General features: G+C 38.9%; 1 protein-coding gene across 9 annotated transcripts in view; it reads left to right on the top strand.

The window, feature by feature from the left end:
- Nucleotides 1-25,812, top strand: part of ABLIM2 (actin binding LIM protein family member 2) — a 303,505-nt gene that overhangs the window by 246,380 nt on the left and 31,313 nt on the right. For 6 of the 9 annotated variants that reach the window (XM_043970589.1, XM_043970593.1, XM_043970590.1 and 3 more), the window contains 4 exons: nt 403-456; nt 12,072-12,121; nt 15,086-15,224; nt 22,062-22,120. In XM_043970589.1, the coding sequence (XP_043826524.1) occupies nt 403-456; nt 12,072-12,121; nt 15,086-15,224; nt 22,062-22,120 (302 nt within the window). The remainder of the gene's footprint in view (nt 1-402; nt 457-12,071; nt 12,122-15,085; nt 15,225-22,061; nt 22,121-25,812) is intronic. The other 3 variants (XM_043970596.1, XM_043970594.1, XM_043970592.1) reach the window with 1 other exon arrangement.

Genomic DNA, 25,812 nt, shown 5'->3' with positions numbered 1-25,812 from the left:
ATAATTATAGAAACCTAGGAGTACAAATGTGGGTGCTGGCTAGATGATGGCATTCAATTTCTGTGCTCAAGAAATGCCTGAAAGTATTTAATATGTCTAAACTTAAAACTTCCATTATTACCACCTTAAAACTGAGTACACTCAATGATGTAGATGTGACTTGACTCAGCAACAGATGTTCTATTTAATTTTCTCTACGTAAGGATATCTGTGGTTGTTGCTGCTGTTTTTTAATTACTCAGTGGGCAGGAGGCCATTGTGGTGATACCAAACGGTGTGATGAATGAAGCTGTTTTGTTTTGTTTTGTTTCATCTTGTTTTGTTTTAAGAAATAAAGTGAAATTGTCACAACTGCTTGCTCACTCTTTTGTCCTTTCCTCTCTTTTCTTTCCTCTTCCTCAGACTCTGGAGTAAAAGATAACATCTATAGAAAACCTCCCATCTACAAACAGAATGGTAGAATCTGCTTTCCTCTTCCTTCAAGATTTCATTGTTGATACTGCTATTTTCTGCATGTCTTCTGTATGCCTATTTACAGCTGAATCAAATCTCTTTTGTTCTGATGAATGATCATTTCAACTCAACAGAAGCAGCTATGGTTTCCTGTCAAGTACACTAGATTGGAGTCAGAAGACCTGGGTTCAAATTATGGCTCTGCCTCTTTAAAAAACAACAACAATAGGGCAGCTAGGTGGCGCAGTGGATAGAACACTGGCCCTGGATTCAGGATGACCTGAGTTCAAATCTGACCTCAGACACTTGACACTTACTAGCTGTGTGACCCTGGGCAAGTCACTTAACCCCAATTGCCTCACCAAAACGCAACAAAAACAACAACAACAACAACAACAATCCTTGGGCAAATTCCTTCCATTCTCTGAGCACCATATGTAGAAAATAGATGGGGGGGCAGCTAGGTGGCGCAGTGGATAAAGCACCGGCCCTGGATTCAGGAGTTCCTGAGTTCAAATCCGGCCTCAGACACTTGACACTTACTGGCTGTGTGACCCTGGGCAAGTCACTTAACCCCCCATTGCCCCGCAAAAAAACAAACAAAAAAAAAAACACAAAACAAAACGAAAATAGATGGAATGCTCTCTAAGGTGACATCTTAGCCAGCTTTAAATCCTATTTTTCTAAGACATAAATAACCTAAATGTTAATTATATAAAGGCACTGCTAGGATCTTGAGAGTCATGTTTTCAGAAACTACAGGAAAAGAAATTCAGCATATGAGTAGTTACTCAACAAAACCCTTGAATAGTAATGATCTTAAGGAAACATTGTGCAGATGTGAAGGTGCATTGAGATTTCAAGCCAAGCAAGAGCCTGGATCTGAGAAAGACCCATCCAGAAATTGACACAGGCTCCATTTTTAAAGGGTTTTTGGTGGGACCTTGGACAATTCACTTAGCCTCACAATGCTTTGGGCCAAAGGAGTCAGACTCATAACCACAATTTCCCAGTGTAGCCTGAACCAGATAAAAATACAATCAGGAAATGTTTAATAAAATAAATAAAAGAATAATACAACATAGGTAATATTAATTTATGATTTCCTAAGGCAATATGCAGCCAGTGCATTTCTACTTGAGTTTGACACCATTGCTTTGCTAAAGTCTTTAAGACTGCAAGGTGAAGAGAAGGTGCCAACCTGTATTGATAGACTGAGTTGCCTTACCTGAGAGTTCCAAATACTAATGAAATAACAGGTTTATTCCCTTTCTCTTTCCTTTGAAGGGGGAAAGATATTTTAGGATCACTAAAAGAAACCTAATTAGTGCCCAGAAATAGATATTGACTGATTTAATAGGTAACTAATGTGATTTAACTTTATTCTAAGGGGGTGGGGATAGAAAATGGGGAATGAGGGAAAAGATTTCATTCACTCAATTTATTTCTTGCCACTTGATGACAAAATTAATTATTTTATTATAAATTAGCATACTTACTTTCTCCCCAGCTGCACCGAACTCCTGTTTAAAATTTTGTTTTGGGGGCAGCTAGGTGGTGCAGTGGATAAAGCACCAGCCCTGGAGTCAGGAGTACCTGAGTTCAAATCCGGCTTCAGACACTTAACACTTACTAGCAGTGTGACCCTGGGCAAGTCACTTAACCCCAATTGCCTCATTAAAAAAAAATTTGTTTCATCTTCCCAGGCAGGAATATATATATATATATATATATATATATATATATATATATATATATATATATTTTTTTTTTAATAGTGTGAACTGGCAGACAGCTTTTTTCCAGGCTTCTCTTCAGGCTTTATAGAATCCCAACATGTTAGGGCTGAAGCAGAAGCCTTAAAGCAAAATAGATAGAACATCCAATTGAAAGGAACTTTACAGATCATTTAGTCCAAGTCTCATTTTCCAGATGGGGAAACTGAGGCCAGGAGAAGTCAAGTAATAAAGAAATGAATATCTTTCCATAATGGTGCCTTGGTTCCTATTCTAGGACAGGTTGGACTAGATGACTGTTCAAATTCCTTCTGCTTCTAAGATTCTGCATGGGATACTGAATCATGAGATTCATCGGATACTCTGATGAAAGAGCCTCAAAACATTCAGTCCTGCTATAAAAAGTATTAACCATACCTTCATAGGATCACAGGAATTAAAAGTGGAAGGTATCTTAGGAACTGTTTAGTTCAATTGCCTTATTTGACAGAGCAGGAAACTGAGGCCTAGAGAGGTTAAGCAACTTGCCCAAGGTCACCCAGGGATCGTCAGAGCCCAGATTCAAATGCAAGTTCCCCGACTCCAAATCTAGTGCTCTTCTCTCTGCATCACACTAAGTGGGTTTCCTCATGTGGGTGGTAAGTTCCTCGTCTGTCAAGTATTATTCTAAGAGATTTGACATGCTAAAGCCTGAAATGTATTTTCTTGCCTTTTTTTGATGGAAGGGTAGAGTTTGAAGGATGAAAATTCTAAATCCAGCTCTTTTTGTGTTTTTAATCTGTGTATTAATTTGTCTCTTATTTAAATGCTGATCAAATCTATTTTTTAAAGCCAGCAGAGTGTCCAAATTCTTTTGTGTTATAGTAAATATTATTGACAAAAATAATGAGGGCATGGATTAATTTGGGTATCTGACATTTGCTATAGAGTCTCCAAATGTCAGTTGTAAGGGACAAGAGAAACCTTCTAGTCTGACCCATAGCTGAATAAGAATCACCTCTGTAAAGTACCCAAAAAGTAGTCATGCAACCCTAGATTTGGAGACCTTTATTGAGGGGAAACGAGACAACTGATTTTACTTTGGGACTCAAGCCTAGGAAAACACATATCGCCAGTTTGCAGCATCAGCTGTGAATTTTTTTTTTTTTTTAGTGAGGCAATTGGGGTTAAGTGACTTGCCCAGAGTCACACAGCTAGTAAGTGTTAAGTGTCTGAGGCTGGATTTGAACTCAGGTCCTCCTGACTCCAGGGCCGGTGCTCTATCCACTGCGCCACCTAGCTGCCCCAGCTGTGAATCGTCTATCCTCCAACCCTAACTAGCTAGGGCAATCCGTCTCTCTCTGATTTCCCCTCAACCACACGTAAACATACCCACACCAACAGGGCCCTTGGAAGATAAGAAAAGCCTGCTTTCTTGAGCCTAGTGTCTGAGGTAAAGAAAGTACAGACTTCACATAAGACCTGGACACCAATGATACAGAATCCCTGCAGGCGAATATCCTCACATTACAGAAAGTAGCCACTCTGTGTTAACTTCTCAGAAAAGCTGAAGAGGGGCTAGAAATAATAATTTACATCCTTTCTGGCTTAAGATCTCACAAAGAGCTTTTCTCACAAAGCCCTGTAAAGTATGTAATCGAAGTATTACTGTGCTCACTTTACAGATGAAGAAAATAAGACTCTGAGAACCAAGATTTATACTCCAATTCTCTAAGTCCATTGGTCTTTCCACTGCATGAGCAGAACAGGATAGCACCAGGAGATGCTGACCCTGGTCCACCAACTTATTTCCAAGGGAAGGCAGCTACTAATCTATGATTGGCACTGGAGCCAAGATTCTTTTTTGTACCCTCTTGGTTTTATCCTTCTTCCCCAGAGATTCCTCACTGGAGGGCTGAAGTTGGTTGTTGGCTGTGAAGGCAGTAAGCCGACAGTTGCCCTAAAATGGTCTGTCTTAATTGACCTTAACCAACAAAAACTATTTTTAAAAAGCTGGCCTTGGAAACTACCACTCAGCACTTGTGCCAAAACCAGTTGTATCACTGGATCTCAGGAAAAGTGAGTTAGATGTTTTGTGCCCTATTAATATTTCTGGATGTTTTTCCTGGAGGAAAATGTATCAATATTTACATTCAGAAGGAAGACAAAAGACAAGTCTTCTCAATGAGCTGAATAGTCAATAGCCCCTGGCAGTGCTTTTGTTGAAGAAATCAAATTGGAAGGAATTTATTTCATTTCTTTTAAAAATTGGCTTGGCAAGTAAGAGGAGCACTGAGAAAATTGAAACTAGGACAGCTTTTGAGTTACAAAATCCCAGATTCTGTTTGAGAAGTGTACTCATGTCTGATGTCCTACAAGACATTTGCCTGGAAATGGTTATTTTTTTCTCAGACAAGCAGATTTTCCTATGTGTTCTATTTTCTTATTACAAAATTTTTTTTAATTAAGTGTGTTTTTCTAATTAATAAAAAGAAAAGTTAGACTTAACCCTAGGACCATTTCCCACTGTGTAAAACATCCCCATCCATGCTGTTGCCATAGTCTTCATTAGAAGGTGCCATGCTGTCTGAAGCTTAGAAATGGTTGTTCTCAGGAATCCCAGTGAGTCGCCACTTCAAAAGAATGGTCATATTGTTGTAACAACAGGAACACTAGTTGTTAGTGACACAGAAAGAATGATTCACTAGAAGGAGATTTGGATTTAGAGTCTGAGAGCTTGAGTTTGAATACTGACTCCACTAATTATTTTTTATGACCTTGGGCAAGTCACTTTCCCTCAATGAATTTCAGTTTCCTCTTCTCTAAAAATAGTCAGAATACCAGGCAACTAAGATCTCTACCAGGTTCAAAATCCTATGATGTCCTACCACACTGAAAAGCTTTGAATGTTAGCCTCACAACAACAGACAGATGATGAGAGCTGGGTTTCTAGTTCATCCCCTTCAGTCGGATTTCACATAAAAGAATAGAACAGCTGAGAAAGGGAATGAGGATTCAGAAATGGACATGACCAGTGACTTGACCTGTGTTGCAACTTAAAACTCTCCTGAGGCATTTTCCAATATAATTTGGCATGAACACTTAGAATTTTGAAATTAATTAATAGATGCCTTCAAGATTGATTTAGAGATTCTGGGAACATGGGAGGAAATAAAGGGACAGTAAGGCTCATTTTGGAGCCAAAGAAAGAAGGAAAATGAACTTCTTTTCTTACCAAATAATTAACATGTATAATAAGTGTTTTATGTCTCGGGGGAGGCTGCCTGCTACAAGAATGGTTCTGGTAATAAAAGGTCAGAAGTGAATGACAGGGGGCAGCTAGGTGGCTCAGTGGATAAAGCACTGTTCCTGGATTCAGGAGGACCTGAGTTCAAATCCGGCCTCAGACACTTGACACTTACTAGCTGTGTGACCCTGGGCAAGTCACTTAACCCCCATTGCCCCACAAAAACAAACAAACAACAACAAAGAAGTGAATGACAGTTTTGTTTTGCTCTGTTATTAAAAGCAAAATGGTAAACTACAGCCCAGTAGCAAAAAGTCTGGGGCCACACAAAATAACCCTCAAGATCCAGGTGTCACCTTTTGGTGCAGGTACCAGTGACAGGATCACGTATGTAACAGAAGGTGGAATGTAAGAAGAACATTAATGGTCATTTGATCCACAAGACCATCTAGCATCCAAAAGGTGAAACAGGCAAACCTGGTCTGAGATGGTCAGGCAAGAATCCAGGCAAGTGAGTGTCCAAATGATAAAAGAACTAGAATTCCAATTGTAATCACTCAACATAAGGACTGCACCCATAAATAGTGTTTCTCGATAACCCTTTCCCCTCGATTTAAATGAGCAACAGCTGTGGACTGCTCCTTGCCACTGCTAAAGACTGTTATAAGGGAGACAGCTGAGTTTAAGCAGAGGCAATAACTGGCAATCAATGGTTAAGAGCCAAATAATGTAGCATCATCTTCAGAAGAGGGAAGAATCTGTAAAATCTCAAATAGTTAAGGAAGAAAAACTTCATGGAGGAAAAGGGGATGGGAAGGATTGGCAGAATATGGATGGAGAAGGGGAGAGAGAAGGACATTCTAGGTAGGAAATAGGCAAGAAAAGATATATAGATGTGAATGAGCATGGTGAGTTCATGGTGATAAAGTGAACTAATAATGAGAAATAAGCTTATACATTGTTGTTGTTCAGTTGTGTTAGACTCTTTTTGACTCCCTTTGGGGTTTTCTTAGCAGAGAGTTTGTCATTTCGTTCTCCAGCTCATTTTTACAGATGAGGAAACTGAGGCAAACAGAGTTAAGTGATTTGCCAAGGTTCACCCAGGTAGGAAGTGTCTGAGGCCAAACTTGAACTTATGAAGATGAGTTTTCCTCATTCCAAGCACCTTGTTCTATCCATTTTGTCACCAAGTTCCTAAGGTTATATACACAGGGCTTTGAAAATCAAGCAAGTGATCACACACTCTCAAATTTTTGGAAGGAACCTAAATAGTCAACCAGTCCAAAATGTACCTGAATAGCAACTCCTCCACAACATCCCCAGTATGCTGTCACCTGTTTTCCACTTGCAGATCTGCAGTGATGGGGAACTCACTTCCTCCCATGGCAGCCCATTCTATTTTTTTTGGCGGGGCAATGAGGGTTAAGTGACTTGCCCAGGGTCACACAGCTAGTAAGTGTCAAGTGTCTGAGGCCAGATTTGAACTCAGGTCTTCCTGAATCCAGGGCCAGTGCTTTATCCACTGCACCACCTAGCTGCCCCTGGCAGCCCATTCTAAATGTGTATAGTTGTAATTGTTAGGACATTTTTCTTTATATTAGCCTAAATCTATATCTGTGCAGCTTTCACTCATTGACTCTCTGGGCCAAGCAGAATATGACTAATCTCCCTTCCATATGATAGCCCTTCAGATAATAGCTTACTAGTTATATTGATTGATATCTCTCATTTGATCCTTCAAACAACCCTGGAAAGAATACATTCTTATATTTATTTTCCCATTTTACCAATGAAGAAACTGAGGCAGACAGCTGTTAAGTGACTTACCCAAGGTCACATAGGGGGTAAATGACTGAGACCATATTTGAACACGTCTCCCTCATTCCAGTTCCAGTGCTCTATCCATTGAGCCATCTACCTAGCTGCCACTATTACAGGCAGCTATCCTGTATTCTCAACTCAGAGAGTAATATGATGAAAAGACTATTTAAATTACTTAAAATTAGTTACATTGCAATGTCAAAATTAGTCTGGCAGTGGTGAACAAGATAGATTGGTGTTTTCTTCTATAGGCAGGTAATTTCTCTTTTGAAGAACTTGTTGGATACATTCTGTGATCCCTGTAGTTGAGACCAAAGTTCTGTCTTTGACTGACACATCAATGTACTGTCCAGAAAGATCTTTGTTCTCACAGATTTTAAGCTGAGGGATATACTCAAAACAGCACAATTTGCTTTAATAACCCATTATGGCTCTGCAATCCATGGATTAATCCAAATCTTTTTGATACCTGTACTTCCAATTTCTTTTCTTTATGATAGACTATTTGCGGCTATTTAGAATAACAGATTCTGAGAGTCAAACAAGGGCCTTAGAAATCAGCAAGTAGAACCTGAAGCATGAATCTTCTGTACACCATCCCCAGCAAAGGGTCATGAGATTTAAAGACCTACAGTCACAGAGAACCAGCTCTCATGAAAGGCAGTCCTCCTGGACAGTGTGGAGCAGTAGGATTGCTGGCTCTGGGGTCAGAGGGCACAGGTTCAAATCCCTCTGACCCTTAGTACCTATTTGACCTTTTTTTGTTGTTCTTCAGTCATGTCCAATTCCTTGTAACCCCATTTGGGTTTTCTTGGCAAAGATATTGGAGTGGTTTGCCATTTCCTTCTCCAATGGAAATCACTTAACTTCTTCCCTGGGACTCCCTGCATCTGTAAGATAAGATAAGATGGTGGTACCAGATAACCTCTGTAGTCTCTTCCAGCTCTAGACCCATGATCTTATGATCCATTGTTGGCTAGCTCTTATTGTTAAGAAGATCTTCCTTAAATTAAGCCAAAACTCTCTATGTTTTCTTCCCTGATTTACCACCAATTACTCTTAGTTCTGTTCCCTGGGACTAAGCAGAATAAATCTGATATTTCATCTACATAAGAATTGTAAGGGGCTAAAATTCTAGCTGTACTATCTAAAGTATCTAATGAGTGGTCGCCAATAAATTATAAACTTTAGCTAGAGTTAGACTTTTAAGCATTTAAGGAGAATAAGAATTTTGTAAAGAGAGAGAGAAAGGCCTAGATTCCTCTGTCTATTAAAGGGAGAGAGCATTCCTAGCTCTGCTCTCCACCAGAGTCCACAGGAAAGAAAGTGAGTCAGAGTGCCAGCCTCCCCCTTCTTCCTCCCACAAGCAAATGTCACTTCCTGACGCCAAAGAAAAGACGCATGGTCTTGCCCTCAGAGACCTTCACCTCATGGAGGAGCTTTTCTACAGTAAGTCTCCAGCAGTCCAATCGTTACAGTATCCATCCCTTATTTAATGATAGCTATCTTTCCCTACCCTGTCCTGTCTTTTAAACATCCCCCACTTAATTAAAAAACAAAACAAAACACTATGGGGGCAGCTAGGTGGTGCAATGGATAAAGTACCGGCCCTGGATTCAGGAGGACCTGAGTTCAAATCCAGCCTCAGACACTTGACACTTACTAGCTGTGTGACCCTGGGCAAGTCACTTTACCCTCATTGACCCGAACAACAACAAAACAAAACAAAAACAAACCCTAATCCTTGATTAGCATGGTTTACAGTCTACTTACCATCCTTTAGACACATTTAAATTGTCAATGTTAGTATCTCCTAACTTTTAGTTCCTCAAACTGGACACATCTCCTTATAATAACTAAACAGTATAGAATACAGTGGTGCTATCAACTCTGTCATCATGGATACTAGAATCATATTAATGCAACCTCAGGTTTATAGAAAAAAATGAAAGGCATCCTGGTGGAATAAGTAGAAGGCAGACCTCATACAAGTGGTTAGGTGACAGAACCCCTCAGTGCCTCAGAATGACTTGCTGATCTGAATTGGTGAAGGGAGTTTACATACCAGGACTCCCCCCAAAAGAGAGACAGAGAAAGACAGAGAGAGATGCAGTCATATATCCAGAACAACACAAACAAAAACAACAATAAAAGGTCAAATTTAACTTTTTTTATTCTTCTGACACATTCTGCAGCATGGGAGTTTGTCCGACAATGGCACTATATGCTATTTGCAGTTTGGGTAGCCTATCTTTCTAATTATGAATCCTTGTGCTTTATTAATACAATTAAAAGGCTCGGTTCTCTGGCTTTCATATATTGTTAGGCTTAAGGAAGCTGGAGAAGTGGCTGTACAGTAGAAGCCACTATATGTCAGTGAGTCTGAGCATACATTATACGAATCGTTTTGTTGTTGTCGTTGTTGTTTTGCAGGGCAATGAGGGTTAAGTGACTTGCCCAGGGTCACACAGCTAGTAAGTGTCGAGTGTCTGAAGACAGATTTGAACTCAGGTCCTTCTGAATCCAGGGCTGGTGCTTTATCCACTGTGTCACTTAACTGCCCCCTAAATCCTTTTTTTAAATCCTTTTTTTTTATGAGAAGGAAGCAGAATGGTATCATTCACTGAATTTTCTTAATGAAGCAGAACTTTCTGATTCTTCAGGGACCCTTTTCACTTTCACCAAGAAAGTATGATGGGTGGGTGGGTTTTATTTCAAGTAGAAAGTTATTTCCCGTTTGAAACTAATGAAATGTTGGTGTTACAAAATTTGACTTCTCACTTTCAACTGGGGGCTTTATCTTGTCCAAGTTCAGCATCCCAGGCCAGTATTTGCAAAATACCTGACCTACTTTCTGTCTTATCCTTGGAGAGGTTTGGGAGAGAATATCCCTGGAAATATCCAAGATGACCCTTCTCCCTTGCCCTCACAAAGGCTCAGGTAATGGTACAATGCTCCATTGTATAGTCAGTACCACATGATGTTCATTTCTAGGCAGAGCTTCAGGATGGAAATTTGAGGGAATTTAATCAAATGGAGTGCAGCTGAGTGGCAAAATGGAAAGAGCAATGGGCTTGGAATTAGGAAGACTCATCTTCCTGAGTTCAAATCTAGCCTCAGACACTAGCTATATGACCCTGGGCAAGTCACTTAAACCTGTTTGCCTCAGTTTCCTCATATGTAAAATGAGCTGGAGAAGAAAATGGCAAACTATTCCAATATTATCTTTGCCAATAAAATCCCAAATGGGCTCACCAAGAGTTCAATATGACTGAAACAACTGAACAACAACAATCAAGTGGATCAATTCACTGAGTTAATGATCTATAAATCTAAGAAAGAATGAAGGTAATAGGTATTTATATACTCAAATTGACACTGGGAAATTCAAGTCACACTTTAGAGGAGGTCATTTCATTTGTAGTTTTTGAATCATTAATCAGTAACAATGGAAAATGAAAGGCTAACAAAACAGGAAATGAAAGCTTTACTCCACTCATGTCCATCCCTTTCTGAGCTATTCTGTTCTTTGCTATGAAATCCAACTGAGAGAGGAAAAGTGTTAGCCCAGCTCACATCATCTGTCTATTGTTGTTAGGCCAACATTCAATGCTTTCCACTGTGGTAGGACATCATAGGCCATCAAGCTTGGAAGGATCCTACTGGTGCTATATTCTGACTCCATTATACTCATATACTTAGATATTATTTAAAATCCTTAGTAGATAAAATGGATGAAATACTTTCTAGAAGACCTGTTTCCATTGAATAGAGTTTCATTCTTTGTAGATATTTGTTCATTGTATTCAGTATTTTATGGAGAATTTTCAAAGCCATTTTCATGTCATCATTTTCCTTTTTTATAGTAATACATTAAAATTAAGTTGATTTAAAGCTAAGGTGCTTTCCAGCACTCTCATCATCTTGGAATGCATCCAGAAGAGAGCAACTGGAGACAATATCGTATAATGTATTGACGGAAAGAACAAAAAATGTTTAGCTTGGGGAAGGGCAGGCTGAGAGCCAGGTAGACCAGAGACATGATTGTTACTTTAAAATATTTGGGCAAATATCATGTGCAAGAGGAATTGGACTTCTTCTTTGTTAAAACTGTTCAAAAGTAGGATGGGTAGCTTCCCATCTTCCCAGCTTCCAGCAGGGTTGGGATGAAAATTTCTTTTAGGTGCTTTTGATGGGATTCATGTTTAAGTTCAGGCATGGATTGAGCTAAATGGCCTTCAAGTCTTTTATCCTATGATTCTGCAAAGAATTGGGCTTAATACTTATGCGTAGGGGCAGCTAGATGGTGCAGTTAATAAAGCACCAGTCCTGAATTCAGGAAGGCCTGAGTTGAAATCTGGCCTCAGACACTTGACACTTACTATGTGTGAGACCCTGGGCAAGTCACTTAACCCTCATTGCCCCACCCCAAAAAAATACTTATGCATGTTTTTTAAAATGGCACCTTTCATAATTTAGCATTTTCTTTTGTAAAAACATACTTTAAAACCATCACATACATCCTTTAAAATGTGAGTTGGCTATGTCAACATCTGAAGACGATGTCATTAGGTTATTTTAATGAGGGACTACTTTATTTGAAACCATTGACTGGTCTGCAAGACAGGATTATATATATAACCATGTACAGGCTATTCCTGCCAAAGCCATTTTCTCCGCCTCTGACCTGGCTTGGATTTCATGGACCATCTACTATGCCACTGAAGTCTCCTCCCTCCCTCACCTTTTCAAAACTTGGGTCATAGAGCAGAAATGCAAACACCAGAAATGGAATGAAAATTATATTTCTAAATAGAATGTTTCTTCTCTTCTAGTGTCAAAGAAGTCAGATGAAGATGGAAGTTTTGATCCAGATAACCGGAAGGTAATGAGAAAAATGCAGGAATAAATGAAATACACTAGCCAATAATTTTTAAACCAAACAAAGTTAATAGGAATTTTTCAAAAGAATTCTGACAATTAAATTTTTATTTCAGATTTTAAGCTCTAACACCTTAAGATTAATTATGTTAAGACTAAGAAAAGAAGTCCTTTCTACTGAAGGAAGATGATGTAATAGAAGAAACACTGGCCTGAGTCAGCACATCTGGGGTTTACAACTGGTTCTGCAGTTTACCACACATGTGCTTTGGGGCATGTCACTTTCCTCCTTTGGGACTCAGTGACCTCATTTATAAAATGGAAATGATGTCATGTATAGGACCCATCTCATTAAGTTGTTTTGAGAAAGGGGCTTTGTTAACATGTAGATACTATAGAAATGAGAGGCAGGATAGCAGAGTCAGGCCTTAAGGTTAGGAAGGCCTGAATTCAAGTTTTATCTCTGACTTATGCTTGTTATGTGACCCTCAACAAGTCACTTGGCCTCTCACTGGCCCAGGCAACTCTCTAAAACTTTAAGTTACAGAGCAGTTGCCAATCTCTATTAAGAAAGGCAGTTTCGGGGCAGCTAGGTGGCGCAGTAGATAGAGCAAGGCCCTGGAGTCAGGAGTACCTGAGTTCAAATCTGGCCTCAGACATTCAACACTTACTAGTTGTGTGACCCTGGGCAAGTCACTTAACTCCAATTGCCTCACTAAAAATTTAAAAAAAAAAAAAGAAAGGGAGTTTCTTCATTGGAAGGTCCTTATAGAAATGAAATCAAAGGTCCAGTTCAACGTTTTTTAAAAGGCTAGAGAAATGAGTTATTATTTTTTAATGATATCTTATTCTGTTTAAGTGAAAATCTGAATGAAGTGCAGGAATTGACTATATGACCTCTAAGGCCCTTTTCAGTCCAAGATCCTGTGATGATCTGAATCTTTGAAGCTCTTAGGAACATAATAGGGATCTGGGGGTAGCTATGTGGTACAGTAGATAGAAAACCGGTCCTGGATTCAGAAGGACCTGAGTTCAAATCTGGCCTCAGACACTTGACATTTACTGTGTGACCCTAGGCAAGTCACTTAACCCTCATTGCCCTGCAATAAATAAATAAAATAAGTAGGGTTCTTTGAAGTACTTAGGACCCGTTTTTTATTATATTTTGTCCTACAGACATTATTAATCCTATTATAGCTATGCCTTAATGAAAAGTTTCTTCTGTCCTCTTTGCAAATATAAACTCTGGAGAGTTTATATTTATATAAATGATCCATTTTGCTATGATTTTCAATATCTTGCAGCATCCAGATTTTATGTAACATTTATGTAACACAGCCAATAATACCCTTTCCCAAAGATTCATCATGTCTTCAAAGTGACCTTGGGTTCTCTCAGGCTATTCCAGAGGAGTCCAGATTCTGGTACCTTCACTCAAGTGGGAGAGGCTTTGAGTATGGGCCTGAGTCTACTGTTACTGGACAAGGATAGCTAAGACTTCTCACTAGATGGGTCACAGAGGGATTCATTTTAGTCATACAAACGCTTGAAGATGATCTCCTAGTATGACATTTAAGAAGTTTGAGAGACATAGTTTCTGAGTAATTTCATCATTTTATTAATAATAATTTGATGATTATCTAATAATTATAATATGAAACAATCGTAATGTTAGTGTTTATTAATTTTTTAAAAGAGGTCAAATAACTCTCGTGGTGGTGGGCTCACAGTTTATATGTCCTTGGAAAACCAGGTGTTCCTGAGGGTGGTGATCAATTCTGATTGGTTAAAATTAATGTCATATATGAATCACCATTATATTCCCGCAGTATGTGTAACAAACCTCAGTTTCTTCTGAACTACTTTTTTTTCTATTTTTTCTATCAGGGATAGTTCGAGGAGAAAGCTACATTAAGAAATGAAGATAATGTGAAATCAAAAGATAGCAATAAAAAGTAAAATATAAACAAAGTTTAATCTTCCCATCTGTAAAATGGAGATGGGAAAATCACAGTGTGGAAAGGAGAAGGGGACTAGATCTCAAATGTCAGATCTCTGACATTCTTTGAGTCCAAAGGTCCACACAAATGGGAATTTTCATATATTATGCTTGCTTAAGATGAAATAGCCCTGTACTTGAATAGTGACAGAATGGGTATGAATTCAAACACATATACAGGGGTCTTAAAACACAATTTATGTACAAAGACTAGATGATAGCACTCAGCCAGATAGGGCAAGTCCCCTCCTCCTTAAGCTTATATCCTATGGTTCATAGATTGTCTCCTCCTGAGGGTGGGGTTGGGGGTTGGGGAAGGGGTATTCTTAGCTGGCTCAGACTCAAGTTCTCTTTGAAACTCTTAGTCACTGCTTCGCTACAGTTGAGCCATGTCCTAACTCTATTTAACTGGATTCAACATGCAACTGAGCTTATTGTGGTTTACAGCTATACCCCTTTGTAGGCATCAACAGTGATCTCCACCAATAAGGAGAAAGCCCCATACCAAAGGACTTTGGGACTTGGGTTAAAATGGAGGGGGAGGGGGAGAACCATTAAATCTGGAATCAGAAGATCCGGATTTGAATCTTGGTTCAGACACCTACTAGCTATGTGACGTTGGATAAGTCACAAAAACCTACTCATCTATAGATGGAGTAACGGCAACAGTTCTCAAACTTTTTGATCTCAAGATCCCTTTACACTCTTAAAATTGATTGAAAAACCCAAAGAGCTTTTGTTTATGTGTTTTATATCTACGAATATCTACCTTGGTAAAAATTAAAATGTTTTAGTATTATGAAAATAGTTTTGAACTCACAGACCTCCCAAAGGACAGCCAGTGTCCCCAGACTACACTTTGAGAAATGATGGACTAGATAATTCCTTCCCATTCTAAAATTTTATGAACACTGTCAATTTCCACATTTCCCAGTTGTAGGAATTAACTTTATTTATTTTTCTTCTCAGCAAAAGACCAGTTGGTTGTTTCTCAAGGGGGATGTGGACACTAGAACAAACTCACCTGACCTGGATACTCAGTCACTATCTCACAGTAGTGGGACAGAGAGAGACTCTCTTCAGAGAATGCAAGGAGACTTCTATTCACGTGAGTGGTTGTACTAGGGCAACAATTCCTCAATGAAGGGTTGAATGAGGTCAGAGCGAAGATGATGTAGAGAATCCACCCTTTGGTCTGGAGCTAACACTGAGAGCTCCAAGTTGCCTTCTCTAAATCCTCGTCACTATCCCAATGAAATAATGCTTATAGAGCATGGAACCCTCCTAATACACTAAATATCCATGTCTGTATTTTAATTTCCCTGATATAGGCATGTAATTACACCAAAGACCTGTCCTTCTGCAGTTTCTCTGTGGCTCTTGATCAAAAACCGTCAGCAGTGGAGGGAGGCATAGATAGCCAAAAGGATAACCTAGGGCAAAATGCCTTTTCCTTGTGGCCCATTAAGAGAGAATAGTTCCTAGCAGTCAATGAAGAGCTGAATTCCCACAAGAGCATGGTCCAGGTGTATTAAATACCAGGTACTGAATCAATTAGCCCAGAAAAACTTTCAACTCTTTCTGATTAGGTAAAGAAGGAAATGAAACTCTATGTATGAAACACATACAGTAGCTTCATTCATAACTCTATTGGGGATGTTGTGAAAATCATTATGGTTGAATGTAAGACTCTGGGGGGGGGCGTGGACAACCAAGATGCTTGAATAATTGTGAACTAAGTGCTTTCTAGCATTAGTGTTCAAGAAACATCCAATGTAACAACCAACATGCAGGGCTGATGGGACAGGATATTTCAACACTGAGCCTAACCCTGGAAAATCTTGAGCCATTCTTTAAAAAGAACAATTTCATCTGGTATAATATCATCATTAATCAGTATTAATGTGAAGTCATAATCAAGTCAATAAGCATTTACTAAGTGCTTGTTATGTGTCAGGCAAGGCATTGTGCTAAGCACTAGGAATACATGAGGAAACAAAAATAAAGACAATTCCTGCCTTCAAAGAGCTTATATTCTAATGGGAGAAGACAACACATGAAAGGATGCTGAAAGGCATTGAGAAGAGAAAGGATTCACAAAGCTTGGTGAAGAAGGAAGGGACAGAATAGGGAGCAGAGCCTGATGAGTGCTGATATAGTGGACATGGTCCATTCAGGCTCTTCCTTAAAACAGAAGTGCTGGGTAGAGCTGACCAATTAGAGAAGGGACCACAGGGGCGGAGAGATCTTCTTGGGTGAGTCCTTGTGCTGAAGGCATCTTCAGGGTTGAGAAGGCTGCTGGCCATGGTGGAAAATGAAGTCTTGAGAGCCGGGTCTAGAGAGGAATGAAAGGAAATCATAAGATCATAAAGTTAGCACTGGAAGATTAGCTAGTCCAATTTCCTCATTATTTAGATAGTGAAACTTAAAGGAGAAGCAACTTTGCCAAAGGCAGATAGACAGTGATGGTATCAAGATTTGGCTTTTATGTTCTTTAACTCCAAACCAAATGCTCTTTCTACTATACTACATGACCAAAACAAACAAAAAAAACTCACAAAAAAGGAAATGTGGGGATTTCATTATTTAGAATTAAATAGAGTATGGAATTCTTAAAATTTACTTTAGGATGTCCATTTCTTGTTTTATATATTCTTATTCTTTGTGGATAGCCCACTTTGGCCACACACACACACACCCCTTAGACTGCATCATCATCATTGCTCGGGAATGGTACCTTTCCCAAGACTGCAAACCTAAAAATTCTAATATCCAAACTCTACCTCTGATCCTTTCACCTCTTCCACTGATTTTCTTATTTTTAATGTGCTTTTCACAATTACCATGAGCTCCCTAAACCCACCTTATGATCTCAGTCTGCCTTCCTTTCTCTCACTTGCCTTTATATACCATCTTGATGCCTCCTCAGGCAGCTAGGTGTTACGGTGGATAGAACAATGTGCTAGAAATTAGGAAGACTCTTTCTGACTTCAAATCCAGCCTCAGACATACCTAATAGCTGTGTGACCCTGGACAAGACACTTAATACTGTTTGCCTCAGTTTCCTCATCAGTAAAATGAGTTGGAGAAGGAAAGGGCAAACCACTTCAGGATCTTTGCCAAGAAAACCCCAAATGAGGTCACAAAGAATTGAACTCAACTGAAAATGACTAAATAACAACAATTTGTCACATTAATAATTCATTTACTACCACCCTAAAATCCCTAGGATTTACTATGTTTCACTCTTCCCAACCCATTAATTCTCAGCTTCCCTGTTTGCCTTATCATTTAATTCTTCTCTCCCATTCACATTCGGCAGAGTGTCCTTGAAGAAAGTTGAAAGTGAGGTGTTTTCACCAACTAACCATACCTAAGCTGGACCCTTCCTGCTACCCCATATTCCACTTCTGCTTTCATTGACTCCTATATCTGAATCCCTACGGTGGCTGGTCAAAAGCTTTTCATCTCCAGCCCCAACGATAATCTCAACATATGACAACTTCCTAGTTCACTAAATTCAAGTTTCAATTCATTCCTCAAAATTTATCATTGGCAGCATTTACTCTTCTCTTTCACTCTGGTCATAGAAGAGGTAACTAATGACACAGAAGCTAATCCTCCTATAATGACTTATGTACTCCAAAGACCCATGCCTCCTCCCTCTCCTCTCTCTCTCTCCCTCTCCTACATTTTCAATCTCTTTCTTTTTGCTAATTTCTTCATAATATGCCTACAAACATGTTCAGTTATTCAATATCCTTTCTATGACTCTTCTGCCCCTCCTGTAAACCATCCCATCATTCTACTTCCCTTCAAAGTCAAACCTTGGGGAAAAAAGATGGCTAGAGCCAATTCATTCACTTCCTTATCTCACTGTCCTCTCAATTCCTTGGTACCTGCCTTCTGTCTCCAGGAATATTGAAAATACTTCCTGAGAATTTATGAAAAAAAAAATGCAAAGGAAGGTGATCTAGCTGTACCAGATCTAAAACTATATTATAAAGCAGCAACCATCAAAATTATTTGGTACTGGCTAAGAAATAGAGAGGTGGATCAGTGGGATAAGTTAGGCACACAAATCACAGCAGAAAATACTCCCTGTGAGGTCACCAGTGAACTCCTACTAGCCAGATTTTTTTTTTCAATTTTCAAGTTACTTGAACTCTCTGCAGTCCCTGATTATGCTGAGCATGCCTTTCTATTAGATACTTCTTTCTTTCTTGAACTTGGAGACAACTTATTCTTGTAACTCTTGGATTATTCCTTCTCTCTTTTGTTGGCTTACCCCCTTCCCTCAAACACCCATGATATGAGTGTTTCACAAGGGTCTGTCTATTCCTGGCCTCTTTTCTTCTTTCTCTACACTCCACTGGGAACATCATTTACTCTTATGTATTCAAGTGTCATCTCTACGCAAATGACTTTCCGATCTCTATCTCTAGTCCTGACCTCTAAAACTATACTCATGTAATTCCAATCACCAAAGGACTCCATATTTGGATGTCTTGCCAAAACTCTAAAATCAACATGTCAATAATTGAGCTTATTATCTTTCAAACAACCACAGCAGCAGCAGAAACTTGTTCTTCCTGCCCACTATTTCCATAAGTAGCACCACCACTTACTAGCTGCATGATTTATATTCAAAACCTTGGAACTATCTTTGACATTTCCCTCTCTTTTCCTTCTCACATCCAAACAATTAAAAAATCCCATTATTCTACTTTTCTGTCTCTCATAGCCATCCCCTCTTCTATTCCTACCATAGTAGAGGCCTTCATCACTGCCCACCAGCATGATTGCAATAGCTTCTTACAACAGGTTCTTTTTTTTTCTATTCTCTCCCTTATCCAGTCTATTCTATGTGCCACACTACCAGGCTTATTTCTTTGTTCATAGATCTTATTGTGTCACTCCTGTGCTCAAAATCCTTTAGTAACTGCCTAGTACTTACCAGGTAAAATTCAAACTTCTTTGTGTAGCATTCAAGGCCCCTCCTACCTTTATAACCTTGACTCAGACAATGACTTCCCTCCAGTCTTTCTATGCTTCAATCATATGTGACTAACCATTTGCTGTCCCTCAAAGATATTTCATGTTTCTCCAGCAATGTAGCTTTTATCACATTGTTCTTTATGCCCCAAAAGCCCTGCCTTCACCTCACCTGTTGGATTTCTCCTTATCCTTTAAAACTCAACTTGAATGCCACTTTTTCCAGGAATCATTTCTTGACTCCTCCCAGTTGGTAACAACCTTCCCACCTTTGACCTAACGTTGTACTTTGTACCTCTCTAGATCCTTTAATCATTTAAAATTTAATTCGGAAATAGGGCAGTTTTCCCACATGACCACTAGATGGCAAACATATATTGTCTTAAAAAAAATCCTTGCTGTGGCTATAAAATTGTAATCATTTCCTGTTTTCTTTAATACTTTTAGAAACTAGTAAGTACCTACTATTACAAAGCACTGACAAGCCCACAGATACAGGAGGGAAAAGTTTTTTTCCCAAAAAATAGTTTTACTTTTAGAGAGATTTACATAAATATGTCTTTATTTAAAGTTTTCTTTCATGGCAGAGCTTTCATATTAGTCCCCTAGACATGTTCTTTGGCACCTACTATTCTATGTTGATGCAGCTGGACTTTTATATGTGGGTTCCATGAAGATGGGAATTTGATTTTTTTTTCATTTATTCTATCTCATCACCATATCATCATTACTGATTATACTAATCTGTCCTCAGAAATCCAAAAACTCAGTAAGAAAAACATGCCATGGTTTCAAATAGCTGTGGCATAATTTTTGTACTATAGGGCCTTGCTTTCCCCAAGCATCTGACTAGGTTCCCATGATAAAAAGAAATTTTACCTTTTTTTCCCTGGGGCAATGAGAGCTAAGTGACACACAGCTATTAAGTGTCAAGTGTCTGAGGTCGGATTTGAACTCAGGTCCTCCTGAATCTAGGACCGGTGCTTTATACACTGAGCCACCTAGCTGGCTCCTTAACTTTTTTCAAAGTATAGAATAGATCATAGGAGTTATAGCTGAAAGGGACTTTGAAGATTGTCTTGTCCCATTTCCTCATTTTACAAAAGAACTGAGGATCAGAGGTGGAAAGTAATCCCTGGACAGTCTACAACAGAGAAAATAATCAAACCACATCCTCTGACTCCAAATCCATGGTCCTTTCTGCTGTACACATTGCCTTCATGTGTCTACTGCTTCTGGGTGCTGCCATTGGCTCACTCAGTAATAGCAGAACCAGCCTTGGAGGAAATGGTTACTAAGATTTCATCTACCTTTTATCCTCTGCCATGGTCCCTTGGGTACCCCAAGCCCTGGAGGTCCCAATATGGTCCCTTGGCTTCCCATGGGTCTCACTGTGGTATTCTCACCCAGGTCTGCCCTCCTTAGTCAACACTCAAAGTTCTGGTCCTTGTTCTGCATCAAAGTGGGTTCTTTTCTGTGTTGAGCTGATAAACTAGTTGTTGCTGATTTGCTAGTGGGTCATTGGTACCTTCAATGGAGATTCAAGGAACTTTATGGCTAGAAAAGGCATTTGTAATCAGGTAGTGCAGTGGATAAAGCACCGACCCTGGATTCAGGAGGACCTGTGTTCAAATACAGCCTCAGACACTTGACACTTACTAACTGTGTGACCCTGGGCAAATCACTTAAAACCCTCATTGCCCCAATAATAATAATAACAATGACAATAACGACAATAATAATGAAATCATGTAGCCCAACCCCATCATTTTGCAGACAAGGAAACTGAGTGCACAAAGAATGAAGAATGGCTTGCTCCTGGGATTAACAAGTTAGTGATAGAATCAGGGCTAGAGGTTAGGTTGTTTGACTCCCAGAACACTGTTCTTTCCACTACCTCACACAACCTCCTCATAGTCACATTTTAATAGATGCCTTCAGTCGACACTCCCTTAATCTAAAGGCCAGGCATTAAATGGGGGTTAACTTTATATAGGTTGGAACAGAAAGACATTTTGGTTCTCAAATGACAGCAAGAAGCATCCTCTGCTCTGTTTCTACTAATTCTAACTATGGATTATTTTAATCATCTCTGTGTGACCTTGGCCAAGTTAATTTCCCTGGGTCCTCAGTTTACTCGTTTGTAAAATTAGGGGATTCAACAAGACAGCTTCTGACATCCCTTCCAGTTCTAAATCTATGTTCCTGTGGCCTTGTAACCCTATGATATCTATCAACCTAAATCCCTTAAAAGGTAAATTGTGTTTTTATTTAGGAGATGAGATGTTCCGGTCTTCTGTTTCAGTCTCATTTCCTTTGGAAATCTTCCTCAGGCTTCCTTTTTTCCACTTTGAAAATGAAAATGAAAACTGCCTTCACTTAAAATCATCTTTTTAATAGCTTTATTTGTATGTATTTCTATGTATTATACATTGTGATCATATAGGAATTAAAGTTTATGTATACATATTTATTTATAAAGATCCTCTTTCATGTAAAAGCCTTTGAAGCATCTAGGTTCTTTGAAAACTAATGCATTACATTTTCCAGGATTCAAGAGATGATTGAAATTCGTGTGCTCATCATGTTTCACCTTTTTTCCCAGCCCTGCTTGGCTACCAAAGAGGATTTGGCCCAAAATAAGGCCAAACTCTATTGAAAATCCAGATATAAAGTTTGAAAGGGCAAGAACATGGAATTGTTTGCCTTTGTATTGGTCTGAAGTCTGCTTGTGAGGTTTGTGAAACACACACACACACATACACACACACACACACGCTATAGACAAATACTATCTATAGGCTTAATAGCCTCATTCATCCAGGTTGCATGTCTGCCATCTGTTTTTATGAGGACTTTTGTCTTTTCATTCCGATTTGGTCTTCCTCAGTTGGCATGCTTGTAGGCATGATTTGAAGAACCTGCTAAAAGTTATGTGTGTCTGTTACAGGATTCCCATATACCAAATCTGCTTCTCTCCCTGGATATGGAAAGAATGGATTCAACAGGGTAGGTACCTGATTCCCAAGCACGAAGTTTACTAACAAAGATATCACCAAGTGCCTTGGCTGACAGCATTTCTAACTTTTTGAGTGACAGCCCAGCAGGAAATCCAGGATGGCCTAAACATCTGCCAGCATCAGATGGTCTAGTCTACTGCTGCTATAGTGTGTGCTCGCTATCTCTCTCTCTCTCTCTCTCTCTCTCTCTCTCTCTCTCTCTCTCTCTCTCTCTCAGAATAAGTTTCTAAAAGAACATAATGACTCATTCTCCATTTCCCTTCCATCTTCCTTCCCTCCCATCCCCAAGAAATCCATACACAAAGAGATACTATCATGAAATAGGAACCCAACAAAACTGAAACTAGTCACAGGTAGGAACAGGATAGTCTTCCAGGAACTGTGTCAGAGGAAGGATTTGTCTGTTGTGAAGTCCTTTTGAATAAAAAATGATGCAATTAAAGAGAGTCTCTTTTAAAAGTTGGCAAACCCAAGAACTTGTTATTCTATATTCAGGTATTCTTGGGCATCTTAGTGGAGAGGAAATATAAGCAAATGGTAGCAATTTGTTGGCTTCCTCCCACTACTATAGTCATAGTAGATGATGGCAGTTGATATTATCACTGAAAACAACCCAAAATTTTTAAGGTTGCGTTTTACAATCTTATGCAAAAAAAAATATACCCAGAATTTTGGATTTGATTTGAGGCTGACTATACCTGTATTTCTTGGCACTTTTCCCTTGATGAAAAAAATAGTGCCTCCCTGACTTAAAATGCATTCTCATCACTGAATGGTCTGAGTTTGGGAATGAGCATGATGCATGCTGCCTACAGTGTTTGCAAAGTAATTTCTTTTCCTTCACTTTCCTGATTGGGACGGAGAGAAAAACACAAATTGAAGGGGACCAGTAGTGATAGAAATGGGCATATGATTCTAATTATATCTACCCCATCCACAGTCCTCCTTTCTCTCCTAAATACCAGGAACTTAAGACCATTGGGTATGGGAAGGAGTGATGGGGAGAGGGGGAGGAACATAATGTGAATGAAAAATAGGGTAACTCACCTCTTGTCTGAATGCCCTGATATGAGTATGGTCTTCCTCTTCCCTGAGGTCTTTGTCAAATTATAGCACACTTTGCACTTCTATAGTTTATTTAAAAAGCTGAATTCCAAACTTCTTACATACTAAGATATTGAAATGATAAATATGGGCTTTATATAAAATTTCACTTTTCCTGCAAAATAAAAGCATGATGGGCAGGAAAAGCCTACTGCTTAGTCCATTCAAATTGGGGGAATATATGTAGACTGTTAATATACCATCATATGATTCTATATTGTTGATAGGGATCAGAAATTAATTGGCAACATATGAAGTGTGCCTAGCCAGGTACATTCTACCTTGTTGGAACCTTGATAGGATCATAGAATTTAGAGCTGGAAGATACCTTAGAGATCATTTGGTCTGGAGGTTCTCAAAGGAAGGTCCACAGACCCCTGGGAGTCTCCAAGACCCTCTTGAAGGGTCACTGAGGTCAAAGGTCTTTTTAATAATAATGGTATAAAGCTATTTGCCTATTAAAACACTCCTCCCTTTTCCAAATACATATCTGTGTTAGGCCAGATTTTCTTCATATGTTTCAAACAAACTATAGCATAGCTGAATGAACACAGAAGCAGATGTGAGACTCCTGCTGTCTTCTGTCTAAGGCAAGACATTAAAGAGATTTCCAAATACATGTAAAACAATGCCATTCTTCTCACTAATTTTTTAAACTATAATTATTTTCTCACAAAAAGTGTGTAAACTTGTTTCTTGGGAAAGGTTGGGGGAGTTGGTGGCATCCCAGAAAACCTTGGCCTTCAAAATCACCATTCTCCTAAAATTCTGCACTACTTGGCAAGTAGTAACTTTACTCTATACTTAGGAGGTATCTCTGTAATGCATTTCCACTGACTATTCCTTTGGTGCCTACATAATCAAAAGTTTAATAGAAACGACCTTGTTTCATCAAGAACAACCACCAGACAGCTGTACAAAGAATGAATTGGCAAGGGGAAAACAGCATCAATGATAATTTCCAGTAAAGAATAGACTGTATGTCAGACTGATCACATGAGGATTTTTTCCCCAAACAATTAAATCTTTGATACAGGACTATTTTTCTATTAGGTATTGTTTTCTCCTAAAATTGGAGCACATCAAACAATATTCCAGTTAATTGAGAGGCCTAGTTAGCTGAACTGAGTCTCATCCTTTTCTGTATCCCTGAAGAATTTAACATGAATTCACTTCAGAAAGGCAGTGATTCACTAAAAGCATTTTGTGGTTTATCAGTTGCTTTCAGTTAATTTATGTTAATTTCTTGTATGCCACACAAAGCTATTGTTAACATAGTCATTTAGAACCCATTTTCATCCTTTATTAATATTTCTATTAGGTAATTCTGAATTCCAAAACCTGGCCTTTTGGCTTGGAGGTCTCTTCCAAATAGGAATGCTTATTGTAATTTAGTAGGACACTCTTGTTGTTGTTAGGAAGTAATGCCTCTCTACTTTGTTGATGTGTTAAAAGGTACAGAACTACCTAAGTTAATTTATTTATTTAGTGCTATACTAATCAAACTATCAAAAAATATTTTATAGATCTAGAAAAAATCATAAAATTCATCTGGAAAAACAAAAGCTCAAGAATATCATGGGAATCAATAAAAATATGAAAGAAGGTGGTCTAGCAATACCAGATCTCAAACTGTATTATAAAGCAGTAATTATTAAAAACAACCTGGTATTGGCTAAAAAAGAAATAAGTGCGTCAGTGGAATAGAATAGGTACAAATTACACTATAGTAATCTAGTATTTGATAAACCCAAAGATCCAAGCTTTTGGAACAAAAACTCATTATTTGACCCAAACTTCTGGGAAAACTGCAAAACAGTATGGCAGAAACTAGGTATAGATCAACATCTCACACCATATACTAAAATAAGGTCAAAATGGGTACATGATTTAGACATAAAGGGTGATACCATAAGCAAATTAAGAGAGTATGGAGGGGCAGCTAGGTGGCACAGTGGATAGAGCACCGGCCCTGGATCCAGGAGGACCTGAGTTCAAATCCAGCCTCAGACACTTAACAATTACTAGCTGTGTGACCCTGGGCAAGTCACTTAACCCCAATTGCCTCATCAAAAAAAAAGAGAGAGAGAGAGAGTATGGAATCATTTATCTCTCAGATTTATGGGCAGGGGAAGAATTTAGGATCAAAGAAGATAGAGTAAAACAAAATGTAAAAAAAAATAAAAGATATAGAACTAAGGAAAATGAGACTCCCCAAGATCACATGAAGTTAAGTTCTGAACCTGGACTTCAATTCAATAACTATTGGAGAAGGAAGGGACCTTAGAGGTAACTCTAATCCAAATCCCTCATGTCGCAAACAAGAACAGAAAGATCAAGTAGTGACACATTTTCCCAAAGGCTCACAGCTAGTTAGAACTGTGACCCAAGTCTCCTTACTCCTGCCCAGTCCTTTGTTCTTTCTACTGTCAGAAGATGATAACATCAGAAAGAAATATCTTAACACTAGAGAATAGTGTTCCATGGTGACTTTGGGTAAATCACCTCTCTCTTGGCTTCAGTTTCCTCATCTGTAAAATGAAAAGGCTAGACTAGATGATTTCCGAGATTCCCTTT

Source organism: Dromiciops gliroides, chromosome 6, assembly GCF_019393635.1.
Source record: "Dromiciops gliroides isolate mDroGli1 chromosome 6, mDroGli1.pri, whole genome shotgun sequence".
Taxonomy (NCBI): domain Eukaryota; kingdom Metazoa; phylum Chordata; class Mammalia; order Microbiotheria; family Microbiotheriidae; genus Dromiciops; species Dromiciops gliroides.
This window is presented reverse-complemented; position numbering and strand designations above follow the sequence as displayed.